The 12,329-nt window shown below is 40.1% G+C and overlaps 2 protein-coding genes across 2 annotated transcripts; one reads left to right on the top strand and one right to left on the bottom strand.

Moving 5' to 3' along the window:
- Positions 1 to 162: 162 nt before the first annotated feature.
- LOC108117232 (fatty-acid amide hydrolase 2) lies at positions 163 to 12,062 on the bottom strand. Its single transcript, XM_017229565.2, has 5 exons — positions 11,948 to 12,062; positions 11,825 to 11,879; positions 6,719 to 6,899; positions 2,548 to 2,595; positions 163 to 2,081 (listed from the first exon to the last, which is right to left on the bottom strand). Coding segments are annotated over exons 1-5 (1,659 nt in total). The 5' UTR covers positions 11,949 to 12,062; the 3' UTR covers positions 163 to 707.
- LOC108117233 (succinate--hydroxymethylglutarate CoA-transferase) lies at positions 8,449 to 10,646 on the top strand. The gene has a single exon (XM_017229567.2). It carries the CDS (start codon positions 9,152 to 9,154, stop codon positions 10,469 to 10,471), a length of 1,320 nt encoding a protein of 439 aa, XP_017085056.2. The 5' UTR covers positions 8,449 to 9,151; the 3' UTR covers positions 10,472 to 10,646.
- Positions 12,063 to 12,329: the final 267 nt, after the last annotated feature.

Below are 12,329 nucleotides of genomic sequence, written 5' to 3'. Positions count from 1 at the left end.
TCTAATACTTGTTTTATTTAGTCTTCGGGTCCGCTGCTCAGGTGGGCCCAATTTTAAAGCTCTTGTGGATTCGGACTCGGACCTCCCTCGATGGCTTCCAACTGGAGGCCAACTGCTTTTCGGCGGCAATTGCGCCACAGAAGAAGTTGAAATTTCGGTTAATATTTTTTCTGTTACGTATTTATTCAACGAATTTGGTTCTTTGCAAAAGTCGTAAGGTTGTAATGTTTTTTTTTTAACAAGATGCTACATAACGTACATACACATATACTGGATATATTTATCGATCTTTGCCGGATGCGACATAAACCTAACACTTAGATGCTAGACGAATATTTACATATAGGTAAAGATAATACAAATACGAATACGAGATGTACAAGCTCAGAGGAGTTTTCGACAATAATTTAATACAATGGGTAATGGTGGAAATAGAGGGATTGTTTAATTTCGACGGTCCCGAATGTTTATGTTTGTTTTGTGTGATGTTTGGTCGAATTAAATGTGGATTAGATAAAGAGGTTGCTCTAGGGATTCCTTGCTACCATTCAACCAGTTCCGGCTGATAACAGTGATTTGCCTCAATCCATTTAAAGTCTCTCTCTGAAATTCCCTAACTGATCGACAGTGTACAATTAGCTATAAACAAAACAAAGTACAAATGAATCACGCACAGGATAAAGCCATTACTCCAGCTAAAGCTTAAGTTAGCCACGCTGCTTGCTGTTCCCACTGCTGCTGTGGCTGTCCTCGGACGGCGGACGTACCCACCCACCGTAGCGGCGCTCCATTTCTCGCGCCACCGCCAGGCAGAGGTGGTCTTGACCCGGATTCGCGACCACCTGGATACCCATAGGGAGGTTACGCCGGTCCAAACCGATCATACAATTGGTCACCGGCAGGCCCAGCGTATTGAAAATGGCCATATACATGGGCTCCAGAAGTTTGTGGTAGATCTGGTAGTGCTGGTGCGCCGTGTTGGGAAAGGTCGGGTACAGGAAGACGCCGTCGTTGCCCAGCATCTCCTTGAATTCAGTCTTGAGCGCCTCGATAATGCTGGCCAGATGCTTGTGGCGCGAGTTTGGGATGATCTTCATGAAATTCTGCAGATGGCCAAAGATCACCGACGGCAGGATGCTGTCTGAGCAACCGAAGAAATACTTGACCGTCTCCTTGCACACGGTCTTAGGCTGCTCGCCCTCCTCCGTTTTATGGTAGATAGTCTCAATGTTCTTCATGGTCAGCATAGCCGACAGCGAAATGTCCAGCGACCACTTCATCTTGCGTATATTCACCCGCTTTGCATTGAAGTCAGTGGCCACTCGGTTGATGGCCGCATGTAGATCCCTACTCAGGGGTCGCATCATGCCAGACGGCCCGTCGTTGTCCATGAAAAAGAACCGAATCCCATTAACACTAATCGCCCTGTCTAGCGTCAGCTTAGGACCAGTTGGATCGCTCATGCACTTGAGCAGTAGCGGCAGATCCTTGGCGTAGCGAGTCATTGGAGCGATGGTGAAGAAGTCGCCCCACTTGGGGAAATCACTCGTCGGATGATGACCCCTAAAAGATACTGCGTACGGTGTGGGCTTATGGCCCCAAATGCCGCTGAACATGGCCGGCAGGCGAGAGGAGCCACCTATATCCGAGGTAAGCCCCAGCAGGGAGGCACCACTGGCCAGGAGTGCTGCCTCGCCTCCCGAGGATCCACCCGGAGTACGCTTCAGGTCATACGGATTCTTCGTTTGACCCGTCACGTTGTTGTACGTCTCCCACAGTAGGCAAAGCTCCGGTGTGTTGGAGACAAGCAGGATGATGCCACCAGAGCGCTTGATCTGCTCCACCACAGGCGCATCCGACTTGGCTATCTGTGGTGTCTTGAAGACACGCCCCGCCTGGTTTGTCATCCCCTTTACGGCGATGCTCTCCTTGACGGTCACCGGAATGCCAAGCAGAGGAGTTAGCTCCTCCATGGAATCGACGCTGTTAATGCCCATGGCTATCACGTTGTCTATCTCGCGAGCCTCCTCCAATGCCTCTTCGAAGCGATCCTGCACGATGGCATTTATCAGAGGATTCACCTGCAAGAAAATCAATTTAATTTGCATTTTAAATTTTAATTTTTGAAAATACAGTTCCTTTTATCATAAATACATAATTCAAAATTGTTTTGATCGGATAAAACACAGAATGAACATAAAAAATTCTAAATTATTTTTGATTATAATTAATAAAAACATTAAAGTCGTTGAAGTTTATATCGTTAAACTTTTTCACAAATATAAGAATATTCCTGATACATTAAATATTATCTTGCACATAAAATGTATTATTTTATTTATTATTTTATTTTGGTAACTGACAATCATTAAACTTTATAGCTTGGCTATAAAAAGTTTACGATTCAGTAGAATGAAACTTTTGGAAAATATCATGTAAGAATCAGGAATAATTTTATACAATGTTTGATGTGCTAATTACATTAATTTACCAGAAAGATTTAACAAGTTCTATGTTTTAGTAAGTGTGCTGAAAACTAGAACTCACCTGTCGACATCGTTCTATATAGGCTTCCACGACTTCTTCGCTTTTAATCTACAAGGAGAAAGCAAAGAATGTATTTGAATATTTCCGCAGGTTGCTCGGCATTCCTCCCCAGCTCACATTCCACTCGGATTCCCATAGCCATACCCGTACCCAAACCCATTCCCATTCCCAGCAATAAATTCAGAAGTCTATTGAGCCGCGGCCAGTGCCAGTGCCACAGCAAAAAAGCAATTTGTGTTAAATTAAAATCAATAAAAAGACAAACTCAAACGCAACTTGCAGTCGTGACGTTCATTTCATACGATGCATGCATTTTCGATCGGGAAAGCACATATCACGGTTCACATGACGTATGAGTAATGTTTGAATGTGGTATGAGGGTATAGAACTCTTTGGGTCTCAGTTCAAAGTGAGCTATTCATGAAATTGATTCATTCATCAATGGTTGAAAGAATGCTAAACAACATAAGCCAGTGCCATGTGTCGATTGATATTTCAATCAAGTGGCTTCAGGTTGATTTCCGTGTTGCTCTTCAATGCAGAATCTATTTGACATGAAGATATTTTTATGTATTGATCAAGCAACAATGTATCGATCTAATATGCATTAAGGAAATAAAATGATTTAAAGTTAAATAAACAGAGGCGTATTATGGTTTATGGTAATCTTATATCTTGAGTGGTTCGACAAAGTAAAGTGGGAATCAAAGCTAGAAAACAAGTTATCAGTTGAATGGGCAAACCAGAACAAAGAGATAACAACAAAGGATTGATAGATTATACAAAAATTACTTAAAAATCAAATTGAGTGGAAATAAAAAAGAACAATAAATAGCTGAGCCATAGGCTAAGGCACGTTTTGATCAATTAATTGCTTTCCATATTTATGTGTCACAATTAAGTCAGAAGGAAAGAATTTCTAGCAATAAAAACCAAATAGGCTGTCATGCAAAATTATATAATGAAATAATCTTATATAAAAGGTAACTCAAATCAAATTTGAATAACCAACAATAATAAAGCGATTAAAAGATCAGAACACGTAGTTGTGAAATAGATCTCTCATGAGTCACATATTATCCATGAAATTAGCAGTCAATAAACTAATAAATATAGTGAGAAACGCCACCATTATAATCACCCGTCAGCAGTATTTAGCAGTTGATACTATAATTAATGCCATTCTCACTCGTAGCTTTGATCCAAAGATCTAATTAATTAATTGATAGGGGTAGAACATATCAATCAAAGTGAATTACTGTATATATATGTACATATATTGTTAGAAGCAATCAGAAACCGAACTTGATTGCATTTAGGTATTTGTTACCGAACACCGAACCACAAGTTGCCATCGAGTCTAACCTCTGAACTTGATTTCAGTTAATCTGGGTAATCGGAGGCAGAAGGCCTTCCATTTAGTTGGTGCCTCTACTGCTACACCTTGGATTGAGTCACAAATTGCCTTACTTCGCCTTAATACAGGCTCATGCAACGCACAAATGATGCACTGTAGTATATAAAATCCAGTCGTATGTACTCGTACATACATCTTACCCTATGTATAATTAAAATTAAGGCTACTTGACTTTTTCAATGACTTCCAGTGCAATAATAAATCAGTGAGGGCTAAGAGGGGGGTTCCGACCAGGTAAACACACGGTGCAACAAGACAATAACATGCAACGGATAATGGGGATTCGAGGGCTTCCCCGGGGGGGTATACGAAATCAACGACCGAAAAGCTTTCGACTCCGATACCGATACCATCCAACGTTCAATGTTTACAATGTGGAAAAGATCTTGTGGCATACTCATACTTAGTATAAAGAAATCGCGACACACCGACACAGTTTCGAGTCGAGTATATATGCTTGGATATATATGTATATATGATGAATGTGAAGTACGTGCTAAAAAGACTCGACTGGCAGAGCAAAACAAACTGACGAAAAAACGAAACACGAATTATGCGATTCAAGTACAAATTTCACATGAGCAGATTTTAGATAGCTCATCATCTAGTACCGGTCTATGAAACGACGTCTTGTTAAAGAAACAAAAAAAAACCGCTCCTCCTACTCAAAAACATAAAACAAAGCTATCCTAATAAAGACCACTTAAAAAGAATTAGCATTGTCACTTTCTTAAATGCAGTTTCTGGTTTTGTTGAGACAACGATTATTATTATTTAATATTCAAGTCGATCAAGTAGATGCGGGTTCTGATATAATGCCCATTACAAAATCATTACGCTTGGCTCGTCGTGAGGCAATGCTTAACCTATGACAATGAAACAGCCGGCAATTAAAAGGGGAAAAAACATATAAAAAATCATAATTAAAATAATAATATTTAGCCATATAGTCATATACGCACCATATATGACTGTCTCATCGAAATAAGACAAAAGCCGTAAAAAGTTCCACTAAAAACTAAAACAACTTTTGTACTTCAGACGGACGTGCACTAAAAACTCAAACTGGCCAAGTGCATGCAGCAAATGCGATAAAACAAAGGCAGCCCACAGAGCCCACAAAATATGGTAACTGGAGGGCGAGTGGTGCTACGATAAGGTCTCTCTATCTCTCTCAAGTGGTGACCTCACACGATGTGGACCAACGAACGCAGAAATCTTGCACATCCCGTAGATTGTTTATGTTTATTTACAATGAAACAAAGACACAAACACATGTGTGAGGCGTGTAATTGATGGCAACAGCAGCCAAAAAAAAAAAAAAAATTAAAAAAGAAACCTGGGACTGGGGTTCGTATCTTAATGTGAATTTGAATGTGGATATGGATATGGATATGATATGGATACAGTCAGCGATTAAGCTTCGATAACTATACAGAGAGCCAGACGGAGGTCTGTCTAGGCCTTGTGTGGAATAATGCTTTGCGAAATTTCTGCTTGGATCATAAAAATGCTTGTTTAATGCTTTAGATGACTAACCCGCCGGTTTCTTCAATGCCTCGGAACTATATATCCCTCTGTTTTTGGGCCCAATTGGCTTAAGTGCTTGTGACGGCGGTAGAAATGGAAAAAAAACCCAAATTGATTTCGATTTCATCTGGCGTTAATACTCTGGCTAGGGTCGTATAATAATCATTGTTATGTTTCTCGGAGAGACGCATTAAAAACAGGAATATAATTATACCTAACCGTAGGCAAATTTCGTTATAGGAATTTTTTCTAAAATCTTCCAATCATTTAACTAAATTTATAATAACAAAATAAACAAGGTTTTTGTGGTTTCTGTTCTATACATCATCCATCAGCTGAGAATTTTTGAATGCTATGAACTTTACAAATTCAAAGTTCAAATTTTTCAACTAAGCTTATTAACCCCAAAAGTTTCGTTATGTATGGTCATGCTTACAAAACGGTCTTTAATGTGAGGCAATTATAATCTAATTATTACCTTAAAAAAATATTATATGATGATCTTTTATTACTCTTAAAATTAATAAAACTTAAAAAAAAAAACCTGAATTACATCTGTATTTATAAATTTAAGCATCTTTACAAGGAAACTGTAGTCATACATTTTCATTCACGAAAAATTAAAAAGTTCTAAGTTAACTATTTTTAAATTAATCTATCCTTTAAAAGAAATTTTGTATCAACATAACTGAAAAGTTTATTTCTCAAAGTAAATGTAAAAGAAAGAATCTTTGACTTTGAACTTCACTCTTACATAGTTCTTTACTTCTTCTTAAAACCATTAAATACGATTGTAAGGGTATTTAACCCTTTGGCTTTCTGTACAAGTCTTCTACTCTCGACCTTTTTTATGGCTTTCTTGTCTAATTGAAATGTTAGGGGCCAGTGCTCCGAGTCTTTTAAAGTGAAAAAAATGAAAACTAAAGTCATTATCTTTTATATGTTTTTACTTTCTGCCGAACTGGAGCCAAAGGTATCTCTTTTTTACCCGACACTTAAAGAGATGGTTGCAATCAATAGTAATGGCCAACTTTGCACACAAAAGTATCTAATAAATGTGGCAACAGAAACAGCTACTGTGGCAACGCTCTTTCCAATTGCTTTGGCAAGATTTCGACCAACCCAGGTTTACCAGGTTTCTTTGCGTAAGTGACCCAATTTGAAGAGTGGAGAAGTGAGCTTTTTTGGTTAAGGATTTGGGTAACTACTATTATTACTACTCACCTTTCTAGTGCGAATCAGTTTGGCCAGGTCGACGGCGGGTATCTCTAACAGGTGACTCCGGATGGGCGGCAGTTTGCGCCGTATCACCTTAATGTTGGTGTAACGGCTATAGGGAACGACGAACCAACTGAAGACAATCATGGCCGAGCGCAGGAATCGGCGCATGATATATCCCAGGATCCTGGAACAGAGTAGCACAGCAATTTTGACGGTTTTCTTTCAAAACACCACTCGATGGATGGAAAAAGATGTGCGTATATTTGGATATTGGATACGCTCCAGGTTGAAAATTCTACAGCACGGTAAACACACAGTAAACGGCACAGCAGCCAACCAGCAACAGGTTGCCAGGATTGTGCAATCCGCAATCGGCAATCCGCAGCTGACGACTGCAATCGACTTGGCTTTTTGGCTTGCACAATTTTTTCGGCACCGAGAGCTGAGTGCTCGACGAGATGCTTTTTGGTTTTCAGTTGGTCAGTTGGCTAATAGTCGAGTCTTTCGAGGCTTTCTTGACTGCATTGGCAACTAGTTGGCGCTATCTGCGGGATGCACTCGCGAATAACTCGAGTTGGGGCCGAGCTGCCGACGCATGCGCAGCCTTTTGGCCGGCTTTCATTTTGTTGCACTCAAAAAACACTGGCTATCTGCATCTGAATCCGTATCGGCATCGGTATCTCAGAATCGCTTTCGGTTTCTGTGTCTATATATATGTATAAATATCTAGTAGAAGCACGAGCCGAACCGACGCGAACGAGACGAGCTGAGTAAATAAACGCTGGCCAAGCTTGCCACAGAGTATTTAAAGCCCGACTCTCCGATCTCTCGATAACTCACATGCTCTAAACTGGTTCTCTTTGGCTCTCTTAAGATCCGCTTCATATTTTTAATAACAATTGTGATTCCCATCTGGCCCAAAGGAAATGGCCATAAGTCGAGCAAGTGCGTCATGGCATAGATCAACAATTACATGGTCTGAACTCTTGATCTCAAGTGATTAAAATTGAATTCGAAACCCGGAATGCTATCGCCTTGTTTACCCCTGCGAACAAAGAAAGGAATCCTATCGTTAATTACACACATCGGCGAGAGCAAATGGGCTATGGTTTTAGCTTTCTGAACGTATCGACGACTTTAAGCTATGTATGTATATATGTTGACCCCACTGGTTCAGAACAACCTGAAATCATCGTACACAGAATTTGCAACGTCATTCTGAATACAAATATTGATTTCACGTGTCGAGATTTCCGGGGGAAAAGCCATCGCTTGAAAATCACTTCCAAGGAACTAGAACCTTGAACTTATTTTTATACCTTGGTTACAAGTAAGTGACTAGCCAGGGAACAGGTATTATCTAAAATTAGCTAGAACTTTACACAAGAGAAAATTATTTCGAGGCCATGATGTATAAGGATTTAATGTTTAAGTCGGCTTTTAGATACAATTAAGGTGCTATAGTTTATGAAAAGCGAAAGTTATGTATTTTGTAGCTGTCTCTTGAGCATATATAACCAACGATTTTCATAGGATAATAATAATATATTCCAATGATGTACTTTTCCAGTGATCTTAGTAGTTCTTGTTAATCTTATTATCACGTGTTAAGTTACTTAATTCAAAGTCAAATTTTAGAGCCCTATAATATCAGCATAAATATGAATAAAATTATTTTTCTGTGCATAAATCGCCTGCGCGTGGATGAACCAGTTGTGTCCACTAATTAAGATCACTAAACTTAGTATTTACAGATCACTGATCTGTCTGACACTTATGGTGAGCATTCAGGCGTAAGTTATCCAGCCACGACATTCAAATTACTTTATAATTGTACTGGTCATTAGGAAATAATTGCCCCATATTAGGCTTTTGGCCTGTCAATTTTTCAAGAAATACTAAACGCGCATTTTGTTAGTATAAATGCCTTAAAGCCCGATCGCTTAGCCCAAGATCACGCTATCCAAGATGTCAGCAAGGTGATATAATCGGAGTACAGAACAAAACAAAAGACAGCGATAATAACTCGTCTTGAACTGAATTTAATGATATGGCATCGGGGATGACTAACCTCTTATTATCTTGTGGTCAGCAGAGGCACTAGACCCACTTGAATCTGAAAGGATTCATGACATTCTCCTGGGAGGAAATTCCCCAAGGTGAATGCAAGAGAGAGAGAGAGTTACATACGTTTTCGGGGGTCTGAAGTTTTGTTTATCTCAGTTTTTAAGATAGTTAAAAAGCTTCCACTCTTAGGTGTGTTTTAAGAGAACGCCGAAAGAGATAAGACAACGAGCTTCTTGTGACTTTTGGATGGAGAAGCACTTTCAGTGACGATAAAAGTGGCCGCGGATCAAGTTGGGCCGCAAAACTTTCCATACACATCATATAATAGACAACAGATTAGTTGACCCACAAGTAACAACAAATAGAACCATGCTGTCACAGAATTTGCGACTCGTCCGGGCATTTGTTAATTATGGAGTTTGCCGCCAGAGCTTGAGAAACTTTGCAGCCGCTGGAGATAAAAACAAAGGCCACGATAATGACAGCGATGTGGACGAGCGACACCCACTGCATGGTATCCGGATTTTGGACTTATCTCGAATTATTGCCGGTCCGTATTGCACCATGGTTCTAGCGGATCTCGGAGCGGAGGTTATCAAGGTAGAGCGTCCGCATTTTGGTGACGAAGCCCGGAAGTGGGGACCACCCTTCCTAAAGGAGAGTAAAGATGCCGCCTATTTCCTAGCTCCTAATCGCAACAAACGAAGCATCTGCATCGATATCAAACGAGGTAAAAAACTGCTTTATCAGCTGGCCGAGATCAGCGATGTGTTGGTCGAGAACTATGTGCCTGGAACATTGGAGCGCTATGGCTTAGGCTACGAACAGTTGCGTAAGGTGAACCCGAAACTAATCTATTGTTCTATGACGGGTTACGGCTCTGTGGGACCTTATGCCAAGCGACCAGGCTATGATGTGATTGCCTCTTCTGTGGGTGGACTGATGCACATCACCGGCGAGCGCGATGGACCGCCTAGCAAGGTGGGCGTGGCGGTAACAGACATGTCCACCGGGCTCTATGCCCATGGAGCTATTTTGGCAGCTCTCTATCAACGGACCCGCACTCAACATGGTCAGAAGATCGAAGTTGATCTGCTGTCCACATGCTGCTCCCTATTGCTTAATGTGGGCAGTAACTATCTAAACGCAGGAGTTGAAGCTGGGAGAATGGGAACTGCTCACTCTAGTATAGTTCCATACCAGAGCTTTAAGACTAAAGATGGTTATCTCACTGTGGGAACTGGCAGTGATGCTCAGTTTGAGGATCTGTGTCGTCGCTTAAAAGTGGATCATTTGCCACAGGATCCAAAGTTTAAGACCAACAAGGATCGTGTTCAAAATCGAGTGGAGCTAATAAGAATCTTGGAAGAAATGCTGTCTGAGGACACCTCTCGCAACTGGATGAAGCTCTTTGATGGCGCCTCCTTTCCCGTCGGACCTGTAAACTCCATTCCCGAGGTTTTCGAGGACGAACACATCAAGGCCATTGGCCTGGTAAAAAGCCTAAGGCATCCGAAAGACGGTTCTGTTAAGGTTGTTGGCCCGCCTGTCGTTTTTAGTGAAGCACGGAACGATGCCCGGACTGCTCCTCCGACTCTGGGTCAGCATACTGATCAAGTTCTGGGTGAGCTATTGGGCTATGGACTGGAAGAGCTGGCCAAACTGAAGAAAGATAATATTATTCAGTGACCAAGAGGAACTTTATAAAGATATTTATTAGTCTTAAAATCCAGTGTTACTTTCACTGATAGACAAGCATTTACAATAAAAACTTATATTAAATTTACAGAAACATAAACGAAATTATTTATAAGGTATAAAATTAATTGAAAATATACCAAATATATCCCACTTTAACTGCAAATATATGTTATTTTCTGACTATTGATTTTTACTGGATATTATAAGTCAGTAATGAGATTTGCTAAAAACTCGTTAAAACTTCAATGTTAGGTCAAAAGACTATAATAAAGAAAACTACTATAGAGAAGCCAAACTTACTTTCCGTCTAATCAGTTCTGTGTCGTAAACATGTACAAATTACCTATGGCTGATTTTTACTAACCTAAGGCACAAGGTATATATTATATTAACAAGCTTTAAAAATATGGATGGGAAAATTATTTTTATTATTTCCTGGTTATTGGAAAATAAACTGACAGCACTCAAAACTTTAATTAAAAACATGTTCGTTAAATATCGTCAATTAATAATCCACAAACACGAAATCACTACAAAGATCGAAAATATGCTAAATTGTTCCGATATTTCCTATGTAAGACTGTTACATAGTTTACTAGTAAGTTGCAAACGGGTTTCTAGCTTGATCTACGAAATTATTAAATTAGGCGGTTAGTGAACTTTGTATCAATAACCTTTGAACTGATAGAGCAATGGACTTTAATCTGTCGAGATGTACTGAGTTAAGATATTCTTTTCTTAGATCAATTATTGTGCAATACCAAAATAATTTTAAATTTGAATATATATTATTTAACAAAAGAAAGAATACGACAGGCAACTTCTATTGATAAGCTTAACAGACTTTTCTATATACAACAGATGAACTTGAAATATTAGTTTAAGATGAAATTAGAAATGGATATCTTGTCCAGGGTAATTGCCACATCTTAATTTCATATATCAGATCATTAGAATATATAAGATTGTTTATTTAACTACAAATTAGAGAAGGTAGTAAACATAGACCTTGTTGTTCTACAAACTGAAGTAAATAAAACTCAAATGGACAAGTGCCTGACATGCCGGTAAGCCGGGTTGGAACTTTCCTAGATACATTTAGATTCCTACCCTTTTGATCAACTGATCATCCTCATTGATCCCGCAGCCGTCCACCAAAAACATTCCATGGCGGCAGCGAACGCTACGACAAAAGGTTCTAATTGTGATCTTCTACGGAGCAATTTTGATCCTTGTATTAAATTTGGCCGGCTGGCTAGCCTATCTGTGTGTTTTCCGGCAGGCCAAACATTATCGCAGCAGTAAAAATGATTGGGACAAGGTCACCGGCGGTTCGCTTACCTGAGCCACAGCTCCTCCAGGTGTAAACGGACGACGGTCAATATCGATTTTAGCACTGCCAAAAAGGGAGGAGGAGGAGGATTGAGGGCAGGTGGCAAAACAATAGGAGGGAAAGCAACTCACTCGCTAATGAACGAAAAAATATATAGTATACGTATGTATGTACTATATCCAAAGGCGCGTCCGCACGCCAAGAACCCAAAACTAAAACTGAAACTACAACTGAAATTGCAGGTGCTGTCCAAAATGGAATAACAACAATAATGTGCTGCCGGCGTCGACGTCAATAACAGATTGTTTGCTTTTTGCAGTGTTGTTGTTGGCGTTGCTGTTTGTGTGCGCAAAGTGCATAGACCGCATCCGAGTCTTAGCCTCTAGTTTGGCCCCAAAGTAATCCCCCAATCCCGGGCCCTCTTGTGACGCGGGTGTTGATTTCGCACTTAATGGGTTGAGCTGGGCATGTGGAGAGAATTTAGTTGGAGGCGCAGTGGCTTGTCAATTAACA

This window comes from Drosophila eugracilis, unplaced genomic scaffold, assembly GCF_018153835.1.
Source record: "Drosophila eugracilis isolate 14026-0451.02 unplaced genomic scaffold, ASM1815383v1 contig_440, whole genome shotgun sequence".
Taxonomy (NCBI): domain Eukaryota; kingdom Metazoa; phylum Arthropoda; class Insecta; order Diptera; family Drosophilidae; genus Drosophila; species Drosophila eugracilis.
This window is presented reverse-complemented; position numbering and strand designations above follow the sequence as displayed.

Coding starts and splice junctions, on each gene's coding strand:
- LOC108117233 (XM_017229567.2), top strand. CDS start 9,152: ATGCTGTCACAGAATTTGCGACTCGTCCGGGCATTTGTTAATTATGGA.
- LOC108117232 (XM_017229565.2), bottom strand. Junction 2,596..6,718: donor AACTGATTCGCACTAGAAAG/GTGAGTAGTAAT, acceptor TTCTCCTTGTAG/ATTAAAAGCGAAGAAGTCGT. Junction 2,082..2,547: donor ATATAGAACGATGTCGACAG/GTGAGTTCTAGT, acceptor ATTTTCTTGCAG/GTGAATCCTCTGATAAATGC.